Source organism: Ammospiza caudacuta, chromosome 14 (assembly GCF_027887145.1).
Source record: "Ammospiza caudacuta isolate bAmmCau1 chromosome 14, bAmmCau1.pri, whole genome shotgun sequence".
Taxonomy (NCBI): domain Eukaryota; kingdom Metazoa; phylum Chordata; class Aves; order Passeriformes; family Passerellidae; genus Ammospiza; species Ammospiza caudacuta.
The window spans coordinates 17,546,905-17,567,018 of NC_080606.1; the positions used below are offsets into that span (position 1 = coordinate 17,546,905).

A 20,114-nucleotide genomic window follows, 5' to 3' on the forward strand; every position below is an offset into this window, starting at 1 on the left:
TAGTTTCTTGAAACAGAAAAAGTAACCAAAATGTGAAGCATGATAAAACTTACAAGCAATATAAGATTTTGTAAAACATCGCATTATTAAAAAATTCTCTATGTTGTAATTTTTTCTGCTAATAGGCCGGTTTGTGTTTTGTGGTATTTTTAGTACCCTTTTCTGACTTACAGCTAAATCATAAGCTGCTATCAAGTGGAGAAGTCACTCAATTTGTAGCAAAATTAGATTTTTCACTTGGGTTTGTGGAGTAGGAGCATGGCTTTTACACAAAAGAGAGGCAGATGGATATATATCTATTTGAAACTTTAATCTTCATTCACTCTACTTTAAGTATCTCCTCATGCAATTTATCTTTCAAGAACTAAAATGTGATTTTCTTAAAAAGCGTTCTGTGTAGTGTACCAGTGATGATAGGATGCATCAAGGGCCCATGATATTGGGTGGGAAAATGTGCTTCAGGAGGGCTTTTAAAAGTTTTTCCATGAGCACAGTGACCTCCAGGACTGATATTCAGATGCACACTGCTCTCATTATTGGTTATACCTTTGGAAGCTGTTTATCCTGTGTCAGAAGAAGGGTAATGGGTGGGAAATAGCATCCCAAATGTTCCAAACTCCACTGGTCTCCATTACAAGCACATCACTTGTGTCTGGAGGTCATTGACAGTGAGCTGGCCTCACCAAATCAATGGAGATGCAGATTTCCAGCCAGAAATGTTTTGTCCACCTTGCAGAAGCTTAATTGTTGGCAGGATTCAGTGAGGAGGCAGGAAAGAAATGCAAAAAAAAAAAAAAAGTTCCTGTAATTTGAGTACAGTTTATGAAGGAGCTGCAGTGTCTTTGTGAACTTTGTCTCTGGGCAAAATGTTAAAAATCAGATTTTCTGGGCTTGTTAAGCTTTACCATGACAGGCTTCAAGAGCATGGCCTGACCTTTGTAATACAATCTAAAATTAAGCATTTAATGCTGACACATAACAGTCTATGCAAATATTTAATAAAGGTCTGTTATTGAGGTGTGCTGGCAACTTAACTTTTTGCTTAAGTTAAGGAATTTTATTTCCAGCATTATAGTTCCAGCTGACTTTGTAAAACATGGAGAAGATGCCAGTGGTTTCAGTGGGCTTTGAATCAATTTAATTGTTGACCAGAACCTCCACTTGTTAAACCATATTTACTATACAGGTAAAACAGAATTTAAAGAATCAGGCCCTGCACATCAAATTGCTGTATCACATTTTAAAGTACCCTTATAATTCTGTTTTATCCCATTTGGTGACTCTTCTTGCTGAGTACTTTTTGTACAAGCAGTTTGACTGGTTTTAGGCTGCTGCTTTCTCCTAAATCAGAACAGCTCTGCTCCATCATCTCCATGGGATGGTTTCATTTTCAATCCCCTTTCCAGAATCACTTCAGTGTAGAACTCTCTGTGGCACAGGACTTCCTTTGGGAAGCAATCCATGTGTTTGCCATTTCTGCGGAGTTTGGGGGTCTGTCAGGATGGGAAGTGTTTCAGCAGAACATCAGAATGGTTCCAGTGTCAGTTTGGGTTTTGAGATAACAGAGGGAAAGACCTCGCATTTTTGTGACTAAATGATGAAATTAAAGAAGTATTTTTGCTATTTGAAGAAATACTTGTTGTTATTTTGTTATTAGGCCTCCAGCTGAGGAGCTGCCACTGGAAGGCAGCAATTCCCATTGCAAGGCTTCCATGGCTAAAGATGATGATTTGTCTTTGTGTTCATGGAACTAAAAATTAAAGTTTTTTTCCTAGGAGTTGCCTGATGGTCATGGAAAGAGTGAGAATCCCCTTACTATGACAGGGGAGAGGCTGTTGGCATCATCTGCTTTTGGTTTGAACCCTGATCTAAAACCCAAAAACTGATCTAAAACCCAAACTCTGATATTGTTCTGTCCTTGGAAAAGCTTTCCTCTCCCATCACCTTCTCTTAGGAGTTATTTTTTTTTTCCCCACTGCCATGTTTTATTCATGTGCTGTGTTTAGATAGGCCAAGTTTGCTAAAAATTGTGGTGATTGCTTCCCTGCTTGGGGCCATCCATAAATGATGAGAAAATTCCTTCCAAGATCTGCAGTTAGTTCTCAAGCTCGTGGCACTCTTGGAGGCTCCAGAGCTGAGTTAATGATTTATAAAGATGTTTTCTCAAGTATGGGATCCATATGTGACCACTTTGGGCAGAGGTGGTGATGGGGCTGTTAATTGGTGAGATGGATGTAAGGTATAGAAGATGAAATTTGTGATGTGTTTGATATTTTAAACTCTTGACTAGAACCTCATAGTTTGATCCTAATTTGCATTCAAGATATCTTTAAGAAGAACAAAAACTCCCCTCTGAAAATGAGCAGCTATGCTGTTAATAGATAAAAAAACCTGATTTTTTTCTTTTTTTATATATTCTGCTAAGGCAAAGAGAAACTGATGAAAATAGCAAAGTTTATCCTTTTGGAGTCCAATATGTGTATTTTGGCACCCAGAAGAACTTTTTTCTCCTTTAGGAACTGGGTGAAAAATTCCAGATATCCTGACTTTACAAGAATTACAGAATAGAAATAGAATATTTGTTTTTCCTTTTAAGTAATGCCTTTTTAAAAAAGAAAAAAAATAGCAATATGTTTAGGATTTTTCGTTTCTTTTTAGAGATTTTGAGACCAGTGCTCTCTGCTCTCACAAATGGTTAAATGAGGAGTAAATTATTGTGATTTCCTCAGCTCTGTGTGGAACTGGAGGGGTTGGGAGGAGGTGACTGATTCCTGCTCCTCTGGAACGTGTGTGGCAGGATTGTATTTGGGACCAGCAGGACAATGGAACACAGCATTCACAATAGAGCAGCATCCCTGCCCTGATTCACAGCCACTGGGACTGCTCTGCAGACACTGAAATGTGGATTTTACCAGGGAGAAATGAAAATTGCTCGCTGGCAGTGAAGCAAAATGCATTATGTATGAAACAGGTGATCTTGACAATTGCCATTCCTGAGGATGTGACACAAATGGCTGAAATCAGATTGACTTCTGTTTTCTAACAAATAAAAATGTGTTTTACTTTGGAGTGCATCCAACAGCCACACACACGTGGTTTCACACAGTTTCTTATTGTGGTCCCATCTTCTCTTGCCGCTGCTCATAGGTGATTTTCCTTTGGTTTGTTTTAGCAGAGATTTAATTTTCAGATTTGAGGCATGAACAGATTTTCAAGTATTAAAACCAGAGCAATTTCCACTTGATTGGTAAAATGTATTTGTTAGTGCAAACACACAAATAGTATGCAAAGAAAATGACATTATGAATCATACCATTAACAACTTGATTTTTTTGTAGTGTTTTGAGAAGTCAGCCATTGAGTTATAGTGAGTATATATTTGAATTTCCAGAGCAGTGTTGTGTTCACTTTGGAGTTCAATGGGCTGCAGCTTTGCGGGGGCCTTGGTGTTGAGTTTGGTTTGATTATTTAGGTGTTTTTTACTTTTTTTTTCTATTTGTTCAGGCATCCCATTATTTTTTTTTTCTAAGAAAAAGAAGATAGCCATCAGGGAAATGGTCAGCTTTTCCCCCAAGATTTCTGTTCTCAACCTTTAGCTTTTATGCAGTTCCAATGCAAAAATGTTCCACTGCTAAAAGCAGGGCCATTTCCTGGTGTCACTGGGATATAAATAAATTTGACACTGCATATTCTCACAGGTCTCTGAAATGAGTTACAGGATATTTTTAAAGTATTTCCTGGGTGGCTGCTAGATGCATTTTCCCAAATGTGGACTGTACTCACTCTTCTGGTAAAAAAGGGACTTCAGCTTTAAAGGGATTAATTTGCAACAATTAAAATAAATTACCCCTTATGCCATATATCAATGTGATTGAGTTTAATTTGTTCAGCATGCTCACTGCCTGTTGTGTATTTATAATTCTGCTCACTGTTTGCAGCATTTTGATTCAAGTTTTAATCAACACTCTTCCTATTAGTTGCAGATTACTATCAGGAATAAAGAATTCTGTCTAGGAATTTATCAGTTGCTTGTTTTCCACACCTTGGCTGCTTCTTCATGTGGCTTGAAGAACCTCTGTTTTGGTCATTAACTTTTTATTTCCTCAAGTGAAGAGCATTTCTTACCTCTTGTAATGGAAAAAATAATAAAAATAACAAAAAAATTTTCTATTTTTAAATAGAATCAGGAGAGCACTCAACTGTAAGCAAGCTGTGCCTCTCACTTAATTCTTTTGTTGACTTAAATGGGTGTGGGGTGAAGTTTTCTCCTGGTGATAAGAATTTCCAGTTTCATTTTGTTCATCACCGAAGAAAAAATCAAATTAAAGAAACCTCCTTGAAGTCAATACCATCACACTCATAAAAAATACATCAAAGAATGAATCAGCCCCTCAGTGGATTTAGAGTAAAATCATATGAGGGAATGAATTTGAAAGCCCTGATAATACAACAAATTGTCTGTTTCTCTTTGAGGTAGGTCTTTTTCTTTGATAATGAAATATCCTGTGTAGGGAGTGGGTCCTGTGGGTAAATATTGATGGCTGCCAATAATTCATGTTTGAAACACTGTGGAGAGGGACAGTGGGTTCAGCCTGGTTGGTGGCATTTGTGCCTTAAAAAAATTAAGGGGGATTTCTGTCAGACACCAGCTTTGTGGTGTTATCGTCATCAAAACATGTAAAATACCTGTAAATTCTGCACCTGTTTAAAAAACAGTCCCACAAAACCCAGCCAGTTCCTTAAACATTCCCTGGGCTACGGTGGCAAAGGGGAGACCTCGTTGTGTGCACCTAAAAATTGATGTTATGGGATTATGGCAGCCAAAACTGCCCCAAACACTAAATAAAAAAAAAAAGCATCAACAAGTTCCCACTTTGGGGTGAAGCTGAAATCCCCATCAGCGTGGTGCAGGGATCCAGAGCTGGGCAGGGCTGCCCAGTTGGCAGGGGCTCATGGCAGGGAGCCCCAGTGGAGTGGAAGAGTTGAAACAGCTGCGATTCAGGGAGGTAACCCAGTAATGGTGGGGCTGGGTGGCAGCTGGAGCTGTGGCGTGGGCATCTCTTGCTCTGAGAAACACCATTTCAATACAGGGATTTAAATGCTCCTGTTTAAGGAGCCCACGGTGGATTAGCAGCAAATGAAAATGATATGATATTGAAAAAGTGTGGTGTGCTGGCTAAATTTGTCCCAAGTAATTAAAATAGGTTCAGGAGTATAAAGATGAGAATGGGAGTGGTATTTTTAGGATTTCTTCTCTACTATGATTTTAATAATTGGCTGTTGATGTAGGTTTGGACTTCAATATTCCTAATTTTTAAAAATAGGAGACCTTTTTCTTTGAGCTTGATGTGGCAGTTACAAAACATCACCACAGAGTGTTTGTTCTAGTCTAATTCAAATCTGGATCCAAGCAACAAGAAATGGTGTTGTGTTTCCAATGTGAACACCTGAACTCTTCTACTCCCTTTACAACTTTTCTGAGATCCTCTTAAGGAAGAAATAACAAGTTCTGTAACAAGGTAAAGGCTCAGGTGGGACCAGATGGAGCCTTGTGTATAAAGAACAGATTTAGATTCTGCCCTCACATCCTGCTCCATTATGTGGTTACAGCTTTTATATTCTCTCCACTTTTCAAGGTGTGATTTGACAGCTGCTAAATGAAGAGGATAATGAACAGTGCTAATATTTAAGTGACACCATTAATATTTGGTGTATTGGACAAAAAGCAGGTATATTTGAGTGCACGGACAGCCAGATGAAGAAAAGCAAGTTTAAACTTCTTTTTCCCCTCCTCCCCTCCATCTTGTCCATCTGGGCCATTTGCCTCCCTAGCTGGGAAGTCAGCAGCACAGACAGCAATGCCTTCTCTTGAAAGCTGGGAAAATGGCTTGGCAAGCTCCATGTTACCTTCTGTTAAACAATTTGATTTCTTCTTAATTTATATATATGTATATATTTTTTTTGTAACCTCCATAAAAGCGTGAGTGAGTGCTGGAACCCGTGAAAGGCCCTTTAGGCTGGGGCTGCTCTGCTCAGCCTTCTGCTCTTGGTGTTTGTTCCAGGCTGGAGCTCTGTGGCTCCAGAAATGCCTGGCGAGTGGCTCCTGCTCTGTTCTGAGCGTTGCTGTTGCCATAGAATCCCCATCAGAGCTGTGGCACCAGTGACAGGCAGCGCACAGCTCTGGCTTTATAAATAGGACTCTGGAAGAACAGCACTCTCCTCTCAACTGAAGATATTCTGTTCTATATCCAAGCAGCAAACTTGTGTCACGTTGGGGGTTTTTCTCCTTGTAGGCCTACCGCTCTGGAATAGAGCTTCAAAACTGTTGCTTGAATTATTTTGAAAATTAAAAAAAAAAAAAAAATGAAAAACTAGTGTATTGTACAGAAGTTCAAGCATTGTAAAACCATTGCTAGTTTTGGTTTTTTTTCCTGCCAAACTAACACTGTCTATTACATGTCCGTACCCTGTAGTCACTCAGAAAAATCTGTGACAGCAGAAGTCACCACAAAATTCTGTTCAAAACTGTTACTAGAATTATTTTTAAAGAAAAAAACAATAGTGCATTGTAAGAAGTTGAAGCACTGTAAACCATTCTTGGTTATTTTTTCCTGCTAAACTAACACTGTCTATTACATGCCTGTACCCTTTAGTCACTCAGGAAAATCTGTGACAGCAGAAGTCACCACAAAATTCATGTTGCCATTTATCTAACATGGCTTTTAAGTGCTCTGTGCTGTTTTTTCGTGCTTTGAAGTATTTTCTTTACTATGACTCAAGAAGAATTTCAATAGAGTGGCCCAAACTTGGTTTAAAGTGAGTAAAAGTTTGCATAAGAATGTAATGCCAAGTTCCACCCTGCAGTTTTCCTCACAAAACTTTTTGAGTCCCGCTGTTGTCATTTTATAATCCCTGGAAACTCCACTGCAGATAAAACTGGGGTTAAAGGCTTATAATTTAGTTTGAATATAAAGTATCTCCTGGCATGATCTCAATTTTGGGAATTGATTCAGGAATATTGTTGATGAACTCTTTAGGTTGTTGCATTTACATTCTCATCTTGCTTTGAAAAAAAATCCTTAATGTGTTTATTTGGAAGATTTATATACCTGTTTATACAACATTTTAATATCATTATCATTTATAAGTAATACTTGCATTAGTATTGCCATAGAAGAATTTGGGATAGGGGCTAGAATTTGGTTTATATTTATGGTTGGTGTTGGGTTTTTTTCATTTCCTCCCCTCAGAAATGTAAATTTAAAATATTATTCTAGAAACATCAGCATTTGAAGGGTTTTATAACTCTGTTGTGTTATTTTTCATTTTAATTTGTAATAGAGAGGAAGAAGTGGCAAAATAGTTTCTTCTAGTATGCACAAAACATGCAACTATTCTGAATTTTTTTTTAGAGCAGCATTTAAATATCAACTTTTTACAGTAACCCATACATTTTTGTGTTTTCCATAGAAAACAATGTAAATATCTTTATTTTAGTGATAATGGATGCAAAGATGTGCTTTCCTGAAACAAGGCTCTCTCTGCAGGTCAAATGTACGTGGGCAATTTCTTCTGTGGGATGACAATTGCTGGAGCTGCATTAAAAGATATGCAGTTAATAAATCAAATAATGTGTTATAAATATATTTTTATTGTTTATTATATAGCCATAATATATATTCCTAATATATATTATGCAATGTATTATAAAATATATATAATACATTATGAATTTATAGTATATAATAAGTTAAATAAAATAATAATCAGTTAATAAATCAAATTATAGCAGCCAACCTAATCCACTTGTAGACTTTCACCAAGTCATTCACTGGGCTCTCACTGCTGCCATGGTGTTTCCATAATGATGATCAGGAGCTGCTGGAGACTTCCTTATTTGTATATTTAGAATGTGAAGTTTTAATGGTTTATAAAAAGCTGTTGGTCCATTGCTTCTCTCTGGGCACCTGCCTGGTGCTGCTTTGGGTGTTATGAACCCCCGAATTCCAGTGATAAATCAGGGGATTCCTGAAATGCCATCCCCTGGTCAGCCACCCCCTCCAGCTTCATTCATTTATTCGTGGAGCAAAGCCATTTTCCCTCAGTGGGGACTTGCAGCATTTTTATTTCATGTCTAATCACAAAAATGATATTTTCTGCTTTTGTATAATCCTGAAGCCAGAAAATGCTGTCCAGTTAATGGTGATGTGGGGATGTGGGGATGCACCTTGCAGGTGGAGTTGGGATGTTCTGTATCTGTCACTGCCTTCCAACCCCGTACTAAACGGAATAGCAATATTTATTGTTCCTAACCTGTTTCACTGCAAAATCAGAGCTTATTCTAAATTCCCCTGCAAGTGGCTCTGCTAACAGGTGGAGGCAATTACTGGCACCAGGAATTTCTTCAGCCACTGCAACTTGATCTGCAGAAGTAAATCAATCTGTGCTATGGCAGGGAGAATGAAATGAGAGGAGACAGGGAACAGAATTACACTTTACCTGCACAGTAAAAAGAATGTAGATGTGTTGGCACAGGTGTATTTGGAGCAGATGCTAACCTAAGATTTCGTTTACGAGAAAAATCACTTTACATGGAGCTCTTGAGCATTTACCTCAGAGAAATGCTATCCTAGCAGATCCTAAATTCTGGAATGGCAGAATTATGTAAAGATTAGGCAAATATTTTATACATGGAGTTCAAGAGAGTGATTTATCTCTTAAAAATTCTTGGCTGAAGGCTGAGTGCTGCTACACAGATATCTGTGTGCACCTGTAAGTCTTCTTGTTCCATTTCCATCTTTCTCGAGGTTGTTAACCTCAAGGCAAGATTATATTGTTATTCAGAAACCAGCTTGGGAAGTACAGATTTTCCCAACAATTTTGTACCTTCCTTTAAAGGTATTGGTATTTCAGAGTACTATGAACAGGCATCACCAAATTTAAAATTATACAAAATTTTTTTTGCAATTCCCTAGACGGATTTCCACACATTGTTGGCTGAAGTTCACCAGACTCCATTTAGATAATAACATTTTCTTGCCAGTTTAAGTTCCTGAATTAAAAATATCCAGATTTCTTTGTTGTCGTTGTTAACAAACATTACATAATTTTGTCAGTGCAAAACTTGGGGGGAGAATTAAGACAAGTGTTCTTCTATTCCCATATCTAAGCAAGAGGTATAAAAAGATCTGGTTCTCAGCAGATGGTTGCTTGCAAACTTCTTGCCTACTTTTTTCTTAGGAAATGCTAAAAAAAATGAGGACAATGTGGTAGAGAGATCAAAGGAAGACATTTTCCTAAGGAGCAAAAGAAAATCTCATGCTGGAAATAGGGGATTCCTGTAATTATTTCTTCATGTCATATTATCCAGCCCTAAAATTCTTACCTCAGTATTTAGTTAAGGGTTTCAAGTGAAAAGTTTTGCGAGAAATTTTGTACATATTTAGGAAGGATGGAGTCAAATGTGACTTTACTAATGAGGCTTTTGAAAGGTTCACATTGTTGGAGCAGGAAAGGAGCACCTTTAGCTCTTATATCTTTAGGAACACAATATTCTCTTGTCCTGTTTTTTCAAGTTTTTCTAAGCCTTCTGATGTTTACATTCTTGTTACAAACTTTCTCACACACTTTATGTAAATAACTTATTGTTTTGCGTTCTTTTATAGAAAAAGAGAACATTGATCAACTTTTGGTTTGTCCAGTCTCGTTGGAGAGGTGGCACTGTCATCCTCCAATCCACTGTCGCTTTTAGAAATCTATAAATGTTAGAGTCACAACTCTTTTTTACCTTAGAAAGTCCAGTGTCTGCATTGTTTTATTTTGTGTCCTAGAGCAACAATGTTCTGTGACTTTTAAAGGATTTACCTTAGAAATCTATAAATTTTAGAGTCAGAACTCTTTTTTTACCTTAGAAAGTCCAGTGTCCGCATCATTTTATTTCTTGTCCTAGGGCAACAGTATTCTGTGACTTAAAGTTTTTTCCTTTCCCTTTTCCCAGCTCCTCCTGGCGTTCTCCACGGGCCCTCATTAGCCATTCTGGAGATGGACTTGCTGTCTGGAACCTACCTCCTGGCAGTCCTGTTGGCCTGCATCGTGTTCCAATCTGGCGCGCAGGAGAAGAATTACACCGTGCGGGAAGAGCTGCCCGAGAATGTCCTCATTGGCAACCTGCTCAAGGATCTCAATCTAACGCTGGACCCTGACGTGCCCCTGTCCTCCCCCCTGCAGTTCAAGCTGGTGTACAAGACCGGGGACGTGCCCCTGGTGAGGGTGGAGGAGAACACGGGCGAGATCTTCACGGCCGCCAACCGCATCGACCGCGAGAAGCTGTGCGCCGGCATCCTCAGCGAGAACCGCTGCTTCTACGAGGTGGAGGTGGCCGTGCTGCCAGATGAGGTGTTCAGGCTGGTCAAGATCAGGTTCCTGATCGAGGATATAAATGACAACGCCCCCCTTTTCCCCTCGACAGTCATTAACATCTCCATCCCGGAGAACACGGCCATCAATTCCCGCTACTCCGTCCCGTCTGCCATCGACCCGGACATCGGCGTGAACGGGATCCAGCACTATGAGCTGCTCAAGGTGGGTTTGCTTCATCCTTCTCTGTTGCTGTGTGTGTTTCTGTCCTCCCACCAGTGTTGCCAACCCGTCAGAACCCCAGAGCTGTGAGCTGCACGCAGTGACGGGAGCCCAAAGCTGCGAGCTGCAGTTGTGCTACGGTGCAGGTCCGTGTCAGAGTGTGAATCCTGAGTTTGTTCTGGTGCATCTCAGCCTCACTCTGTGGGAAGCTGTTTATGTGCATGTGTAACAGTGTGAGGAAGCATCCACGAGCTCTGCAGCAGCACTCACAGTGTTTGTACGCTTTGGCTGACAGTTTTCCCGGACTATTGAAAACATGTCCTCATTGCCGCTGCCGTGGCAGTGCCAAGTGCAGAAGGTTTTTGTGCTGGCTTTATGCCTCCCATTTTTATGGAGACATTCTTTATTTGTGCCTCTCTTGCACAACTGGTGGACTTGAGCAGCGGAACTTGGCCCAGAGCTGATGTGATGCTCACCTGTGCATGGATGAGCTGTTCCAGAGGGAAGGAGTCTGTCTGTCAGGGCAGGAGCAGCTCCAAATGTGCAGAGTGCAAGAAGGGCAGTGCCAGTGGCCTTGTAAGAGCAGATATTCCACGTTCTTGCTTCTTCTATTCTTTCTAGCAACTAACAGGGGACTGGGGGACAGAAGAACAACATAAACATGTGATGTTTATATAAACACGAGTATGTGATTGCTAAATAAATCATCACTTTGGTTTGAGTTTACTGAAACAAACTTAAGAACAGGAAAGAAACTGACCCCGAAATGTTGGGGGAAGCTGAAATTGCCCTCACTTCCTTTGCTTTGGAACAGGGAATTATTTTGTGGTTTGACTGCTCAGCAGCCAATCTGACCCTCGTCAGTGCCAGAAGAACATAGATTACATTATCCAATATATTGCTTGACTGACTGCATAGCTGATATTCACTGATAGCAGTACTTACTAGCAATTTAATAAAAATAAAGCTCTGCCTTTTTTTAGCTCTTTTAAATTGCTTGGAACCTGAAGTAATTGTGGCAGTGTGGGTGCTAAGGAGTGACAAAGACATAAAAATCCCTTTCAGGAAAGTGCATCCCACCGGGCATTTCTGGCCAGCTATCCAAAAATTAAATAAATTAAAAAAAAGATCCCACACCTGTCTGTCTGCTCTCAGCACAGCCAAGGTACTTAAAATATAGAAATCCATTCATAGAAGCAGAAAATCTGATGCTTTAGTGTAGGTGCAGCAACAGAGTGAAAGGTTGTATTGCTCTGTATTTTGGACAGAAAGGAATCAAAAATGGACAAAATGTGGAATGAAGAGAAAGATTTCTGGTTGTCGTTGGCTTTTGAAACAAATTTAGCCAAGATTTTCTCGTTGCCTGTATGAAGCCAGGCCTATCTTGCCCAAAAAGAGGTAAATAGAGACTTTGTCCACAAGAAATTATGAAAAAGAGGGAACTTCTGATAGGAACTGAGCTGACCTGTTTATGGGTATTTAACACATTTTCATCCTTGGGAAGGTAACATTAATGTGTTACAATATTTCATCACTTGGTTGCACTTACCTTACTGCCCCTCTCGTGCGGTGTGGAAAGGGTTGAATATAATTTTTGCATTTGGTTTATTTTGCAAACTAGATAAGAAATGATAAAGTCTTTAAATGACGTCTTTGCTTTTTTTTTCTTGCTTTTTTTTTAATGTTCTTCCTCTCCTTAAAACAGTAGAAAACAAAACTTTGTAAAGAAATATATCCTTGTGTTTTGGATTCAGTGGAAGCTTTGTAAAGCAGGATTTGATTTATTTAAAACAAGCCAGAGCTTTAATTACCACACTGATTAACACTCATTTTTTTTGCCTGCCTGCATTTTATCAAGGTGTATCTGAATAGAAAATAACTTCTGTATGTGTAACAGATTCATGGCACCTCATCCTCAGAACTGTCTGTGGCTCTGATTTTCTCAGCCCTGTTTGAAACACATGAACTCTTAAAAGGCAGCAGTTTTACTGTTAATAGAAAAGAGGAGACAGTCACGCAGAGCTTCTTGCTGTTCCCAAAGCTGCTGTGCATGGCATTATAAAAGATTGTGTTTCTCTGCTGAGATGCCCCAAGGTGACCATAGAGGGAGTGACATTAAGGTTTCACATGATAAACAGTGTTTGCTGTGAACCAGGGGAGGAGGGAGAACTTAGAGATTGTTTAACAATAGAAGAAAATTCATCTAGAATGAGAAATAGCTGGATCGGGGAAGAGGGTGGTGTAAAACTGATGGTGGGAGCTGGGAGGTGCAGCTAAGACAAGAAATAAATGGCCCAGTGGAAACCCAACCATTTTTGTCTCAGCTGAGATAACTACTTTAAGTATAAATGGGAAATGATAGGAAAAAAAGAGCTGGGCGTTCATAAATAGAAGTAGTTTGTGAAAACAGTAGGATGCAGGAGCAAATTTTGCATTGGAACCTTAATAAAGAGTGATTTCTGATTGGGGATGAAGCCACAAACCCTGATGTTGTGCTTGATGCCAGGGGCAGCCCAGCCCCAGGGCTTTGTTCCCCATTCAGGGCAGTGCCATTGTTTACAGAGTGACAGAAATGTGCATTGTGCCCCACGGTGCCATGAATTCCTGCCTGCTGCTGTGGTTGCGCTGCTCTGCACACCCACATCTCAAGGCAAGCTGGTGTTTAGTGCTACCTGATTAATACACTTCATATTTATGGGTGTCACAGGCCTCTGCTTTGACTGCAGAGATTGTAGTGTGAAGCATTTCTTTGTGCTCTTAAATGCTGAAAAGGCAAGCTGGTTCAGAACAGGTTTTGAATAGAAAAGGGCTCGCACAAGGGCATGTTTTAAATAATATTTTTATTAATTGATTGCTTAGTATTTCTTGTCAGCTAGGTATACACTAGAAGTTGCAGCAGGAACTGAGCATTTTCTTCTGTGAGCTGATCCTGAGTGCTAATATTTTCTTCCTTTAATCCTCTGCAGTTTGGGGGAAATTAGATTGGTGTTGCTGCTCCATTTCTCTTACCTTTGCTGTATTTACCTATCAGAAGCAGCTGGTGCATCCCTTCTAGGATAATGTGATCACCTCGTTGTAGCTGTCAGTTCATAGCTCTGTAGTCTGACAGAATACATTCCTGCTCAGGCTCACACCACGCCAGCCTTGCCTCTGATGGGAGAGTTTCATCTGGCTGCTCTAGATCATCCTTGTGATGCCTCTCAATAGGAGATATCCCCTTTTTCTGATACAGTTTGTCAATTCCATGACCCATGGAAGATGGAAATCACAGTCCTTCATCACACTTCAAGCATCATATTTCATGTTTGCAGCTGGTTATTTCTGAGCCTCGCAGCAGTCCTGGATCAAGTAACTCATATCACTGTCAAGATCAAGAGTGGAAGATGTGTTTTATGTAGAAATAAATCTGGGACAATACTTAGAATTATAGACTGAGACTGGATTTGTAGTTAAATGTGTATCAGAAAGCCATAGTAATGAAATCTTTGTTGATAATCCTGTGGTAAGCAGGGATACAAATGTGAAAATCGAAAGTGTAACAGTGGATGTGGCCAACAACCTTTGCTGTTTTTAATGCTGTTTGTTGGTCTGAAATGGTCGGTTTGTTTTTAGTGCTGCACCTGTGGGCTTCAGTGCAGAGAGAAACAAGACAGAATGCCTAATGTCCCTGCAAAGTCACTGCACAGTGACACAGACTTTGATTTATTTTTTTTTAGCCCCTGATCAACCTCAGTGTCCCAAAGAGGAACTGCTTGGTCCTTTCACGCCTGTCCTTTCTGTGCTCTCATTCCACGCAGAGGCAGCCAAAGCAGCCACCCTCCTGTTGGAAAAGAAATGAAATTTAGCAAAATATTTAATTATAGTGAGTTGTGTGTGAACTGGTTTGTTAAAAAGTAGTTTTGTAGCCGTTGAAAAGTGTGTTGAGTTTTGTGTGTTACCTAGCAGGTAGTCTTAGAGATTTAATAAATAATTAAACTAGTGCAAGAATGCTAACCTGTCTAGAGGCAGCATACAATGCTCTTAGAATAAGATAAGCAGAGGATTGATGACCTTGTTTGTGAACCAAGGAATGTATCACAAGGGGTCTGTACCAGGCAAGGGGAACGGAGGACTGTTTTTTTTAGAGACTAGGCAAGGGGAACAGGGAACTGTTTCTTGGAAACTTTGTTGTGAATCGCATGTATAAGAGGGAAGCACCCAGACGCGAATTTGGGGGCTCGGACTTTGGGACGTGAGTCCCCCAGTTCCCCGGGCCCTTAATAAAGCACCCACAAAACTTATCCGAGTTTTGTGTCATTTATCAATCGGGCAACACTCCCTTTGAGGGTGTCTCAAACCATGTCCCATTCTCGTCCCATTGGGATTAATCCATTAAAACTGACGTGGGTGATTCTCTGTGGGGTTCAGCAGCAGGGCAGGACAGGGCAGGGCTTTATTGACCCCTTCAGTGGGACACAGCAAGCCTGAGGTGCTTATGGCCAACATCTGCAGACTGTGAAACATCTGCCAACGCAGAGCTTTCCGTCTGCTTGTAAACAGGTATTTATTAATATTGCTGGGTCTTACTGAATATTGTAGCTAAACACTAACACAAATAAGGAATTGCAACTTAATTTTTCTTACAAATCAAAAATTATTTGTGAACTTGTTGCAACCCTCTAAGAACAAAATATTCTTGCACTTTCTGATTTTTTTTTTTATTGCCAACCTTTTCTAACAATTGTGTAAGGGAAATAAGGCTGATGGGGTGATGGCCATTCAAGAGTTTGTTTTACTGATATATACTCAAGAAAATACATGATTCAGATTTTTTGATTTCCTGATAGACAAGAACAAGATCTTTTTTTCTCTTCTCATTCAAGAAACATTAGTTGTTCAGTGATATGCCAAGACTAATTGCCACCAAAATAAAATTACACTCATATTGATGGTGCAGGTAACAATAGCACTTAGGTGCCTAAAACTGAGAAATTATATAAAGCCAGATCCTGGATCTGACAGTGCTTACACACAAGGTAAAAATAAGATGTGTCTTGAAAAACCATTTGAGGGTTGTTTTTTATTTTTAATTATTGTGGGTTTCTTTTCCTTCTCGCTCTCATGTAGCTTAGACTGAAATTTTGAATTTCTGCTTGGAGAGGGGATTTTTTTTTTTTTTACTTTAATATCCCTTGGAAAAAGTCAAACCCCACCTGGGTGTGATGCTGTGCAGCTGCTTTGGCAGAGGGGCTGGACCAGGCCATCTCCAGGGTCCCTTCCCAGCCTGTGCCTCCCTGGGCTCCTCGGCACCATTTGCAGCCCAGGCTGGTCCCAGGAGGAACAAACTGCAGATGTTTGATGGTCAGCACTGTTTCGGCTTTCTCATTTTGTGTGCCAGCATACAAAGAGAAGTTTATGCATTTAGGGAACTCAAAAATAGGTTTAGGGAGTTTTTTTGCTTTGGAGTTGAGCTCTGAGGTCACTCTCTAGTGCTGGTAATTTAATAAATAGGGAGAGCTGGACATGTTGTCTTTCTGAGGTAATTTTTAGTTGCCCTTTAAAAGAGAGGCTTTTTTTTAGGACAGACAGGCTGCCTTTTGACAGTGACAAGTACTTTTGAGTGGTGCCAAGTTCTTTTGTCCTAAATCCACTGTGGGGGAATAGGTCAGACCCAAAACATCTTTCCCTTTTTGATTGCTGATAGAAGTTCAGTGGTTTGGTTAAAGTTAACACATCCTCAGTTTTTTCACGTGGATGCTTTTCCCCTGAGATGTTCTTAATTATCATCTGAAGCTTTTACATCACCTTTGCAAAATAAGCCTGTTTTTGTTATTTTATGCTGTAGCTGAAAATCCACCTTCTTCCAAATCCCCCTCCCCATTTGCTCATTTTTCTTTCAATCCAAAATACCAAAGTATATGATTTAGAGCAGATTTTGCGCTGGAATAATAACACTGCTCAGTGGTAACTTGTCTAGAGAGATGTGGACAGACAAGTGGTCATCTGTGCACGCTATTTTGAAAAAGTCACCGCCTCTGAGCGTTAAGAGGGAAAACTGATTTGCATGGCTGCAGCTGTGCCTTGGTGTCAGCGAGGAGATCAAACCCTGCCCCTGACTGGTGCTGGTGAGTCAGGAGTCAAGGTAATTGCCTCTTGTTGCTTGATGCAAGGCTCCTTTAGGGTGGTTTGTGGCACTATTGCTGTAAAACTGTCAGCTCCCGTTACCCTGACGCCCCCCTGGGATTCAGGCAGGGCTGGAGGGCAAGGTCTGGCTGCAGGCACAGCAAGTTCAGTGAGTGAGGCTGAGGGATGAGTTGGTGTCTCTTCCTGCGTGCCAGGCTCTGATTTTCACACGAGCTGTCAGGGAACAATAATATAGAAGTTAGCATGTTTGAGAGAGGAGAGGATGATAGGCTGGGGCTGCGAGGCACCCATCTGTCAGACACAGAGCTCCTCTTCATCTTCATCTGCCTCGGCTCAGCAGCATCTTTAGCTGATGTCCACACACATCAGCTTTAGCTCAGTTATGGGGGTGCTTCCTGAGCACACAGGGTTGTTTACAGAAGTCTGTCAGTGTGGCAGCACAGAGAAAGGAACAATTTCCCAACAGCCATCAAGGAAAAAATTGCTTTAATTTATAAGGAATTGTGAATTCTAGGATCTCTCACGCTCTCTATTGATAACCCCAGTAAAAACACTAAAATAGCCCTTGTAAGTGCAATTATACTCTGGTTTGCATAGATGACTGATAGTGGGACTGCAAACAGCGTAATGGGTGAAAATAATAGAAAAAACCCTTGTATATTATAAGTTACCATGTTTCAGAGAGGATAAATAAAAAAACAACTTATATATTGTAAGTTAGCATGTTTCAGAGAGGGAGAGGATGATAGGCTGGGGCTGCGAGGCACCCACCTGCCAAACACAGAGCTGCTCTTCATCTTCATCTGCTCAGCAGCATCTTTAGCTGATGTCCACACACATCAGCTTTAGCTCAGTTATGGGGATGCTTCCTGCACACAGGGCTCAGGGTTTGTGTACATGGTCTGTGAGTTTGCCAGCACAAAGAAAGGAACAATTTCTCAACAGCCGTCAAGGAAAAAAATGTTTTAATTTATACGAAATTGCCAATTACATGATCTATCCTGCTCTTGATTGATAACCCCAGTAAAAACACTAAAATGCCCCTTCTAAAAGAAATTATTCTCTAGTTTGCATAAATGTATGGTATTGGGACTGCAAACATGCAGTGCCAACTGAAGTTACCAAAGGAAATAAAGGTGCACTCAGGACAGATGATGCTGCACCCTTATTTTTTCTTACTGTCTGCAAATTACCACGTTTTAAATGTATTCTTTTGTACATCACTAAAGAAAGAGGTTGGAGCCTTTTTCAAATGCCATAACAACATTGCCAAGGTGTTGGGGCGTTATTTTTATATGTTCAGTGTTACCTGTGAATAGAGATGCCTTTCCGTGGCCCTTATTTTATCTTTAAACAATGACCTGAAACAGGTTTCTGAATTTCAGGCCATTTATTTATAAATTATGTTAATGCATCTGCATGATACACTGGCCATCTTGTATCCAAAGGCATTTAAACTTTTTTTGGTAATTTTTGTAGTTAAAAATCAGCAATAGCTGTCACCAGCCGGGCAAGAAACATTTCAAAGACCATTATTTTTTCAATCAAATAAAAACAATTATCACAAGCCCTTCAAGAGTGTCAGATAATGGTTACTGCATGTAAAAGTTCTTTGGAACCACTGTAATTCTTGTTTCAGAATAACTTTGCAAGGATTACAAAGTAATATAAGGGGTGCATCGATGCATGGCTTATTTATATTTTGGATGGCTGTCAGGAGAAACCTGGAATTAGTTTTCCAGCAGATCCTAATATTATTCAGATCATTAAAAATTCAATTTTTTTTAAGGGATAGTCATCTTTTTTCACCTGTACTTGTGAAGTGATCCAAAAATTCTGCTCTTTTCAAAACATTGAGTAAATAAAAGAAAAATAAAAGGTGAATATTAATTGCAAAAGATTTTTCTTTTGTCCAACTCACTTTTCGAAGACTCATTTTTCGCCCCATCCATGGGGAAGATGAAGATTTTGAAATTTCCAATTTTTAGGATATGTTTTGAAAATAGGAGAAGTAGTTTCAGTTTTTCCTGATTTAAGTTGTCATAAAATACGCAATTAATATATTGAAGTAGCTTTTATAATATGTTCTTGATTTTATATTTACTTTAAGCATTCTAATATTGGATTTTATTAATAAAGATTTAAATATCCTAGCTATTTTTTCCCCAAATACACTGTCTGGAACACTTTCCTTGCATTTAAGAAGAGCTATCAAAAATATATTTAAATCAAGTGTCAGCTATGGTTCATGGCACTTGACTGCATTAGTACAGTTATTTTTATTCCTGAAAAAAAGGTATATTGCAAAATGATTTATATTCTCAAGCCCAGAAACATAATTGGTCTGAACACTTAAGTCCTGTGGAGCTTTTGAAGCTGGGACATGTAGCAAAGAGTGTTTCAGACAATTCTGAAGAAACAAAAAGAAACATTGCCAAAAGAAATGAGTTCTGAGCCATCAGCTCTCAGTATTGAAATACATTTTTCTCTCATTGTGCTGTAATTGCTGGCTCTATTAATGTGATGCGTTCTTGCTTTGGTTATTGCTGATGTTCCAAAGTCGAATAATTGTAGTTTTTTTCCTCTGCTTTTTCAAGCAAATTGACGTTTTCTGGGGTTTTTTTATCTTCTTTTCCTTTTGAGTCAGGATATTCCTCTGTGCTTTTCAGACTGGGATATTATATGGCTTTTTCACTGGCAGAATACATTTTCCTTTTCATCCTTACCCCAGCCATATAATTTCCATCTTCATTTCCATTAGGTGTTTTTGAAGATAATTTATTGCAGCAGACTTAAAGGTATAAACAAAGGAGTAACTTCTATTTTGTTCCTCATCCTCTTTTGCATCTAATATCAGAAATAATACTCTGGCACTTACACATGACTTTTTTGTGAATTGCTATTTGTTGGGAAAGCCAAGAACTATTGTGGATGCCATAATTTGAAAGTCAGTCTTAAAAATAGAGCCTAAAATACTGATAGAACTTTCCTATAACCTTTTATTTTTTTACAATAAACACTTTTATTGTTTTATGCAATCAAGTATTTATCCATGCTGAATATCCAAGGTACTCACTCTGCTTGTACAATATCAGAACTCATTTGAGTTCCTGGAAGTCTCCAGATTATCTGCTTCTTTGTAAGATTCTACATTAATGCTTATTTTTAAATTCTGAGGTAGCCCAGCCCCTCCCTCATAAAAAACCTTTCATTTTGAATAATTCAAACCTTCAGTTGCCAGCATCACCCAGAGCTTGGCAGTGAAGTTCAGTGTCTGAGTGGACCTTTGGCAAAGCTGAAGAGAAAATCCTGTCAGTGTTTGTGTGTTTCAATATCTGCTTTAATATCTGCTTCTGAGGGTTTGATTGTCTGGGTTTTGAAGTGCATTATGTGAGGATGTGATGACCTTTGCT

At 39.5% G+C, this 20,114-nt stretch overlaps 1 protein-coding gene across 1 annotated transcript in view; it reads left to right on the plus strand.

The window, feature by feature from the left end:
- The window catches only part of PCDH11X (protocadherin 11 X-linked), a 394,670-nt gene that overhangs the window by 6,850 nt on the left and 367,706 nt on the right, over positions 1–20,114 (plus strand). The window contains exon 3 of the mRNA XM_058814008.1: positions 9,998–10,581. Coding sequence (XP_058669991.1) covers positions 10,042–10,581 — 540 coding nt within the window. The 5' untranslated portion in view covers positions 9,998–10,041. The remainder of the gene's footprint in view (positions 1–9,997; positions 10,582–20,114) is intronic.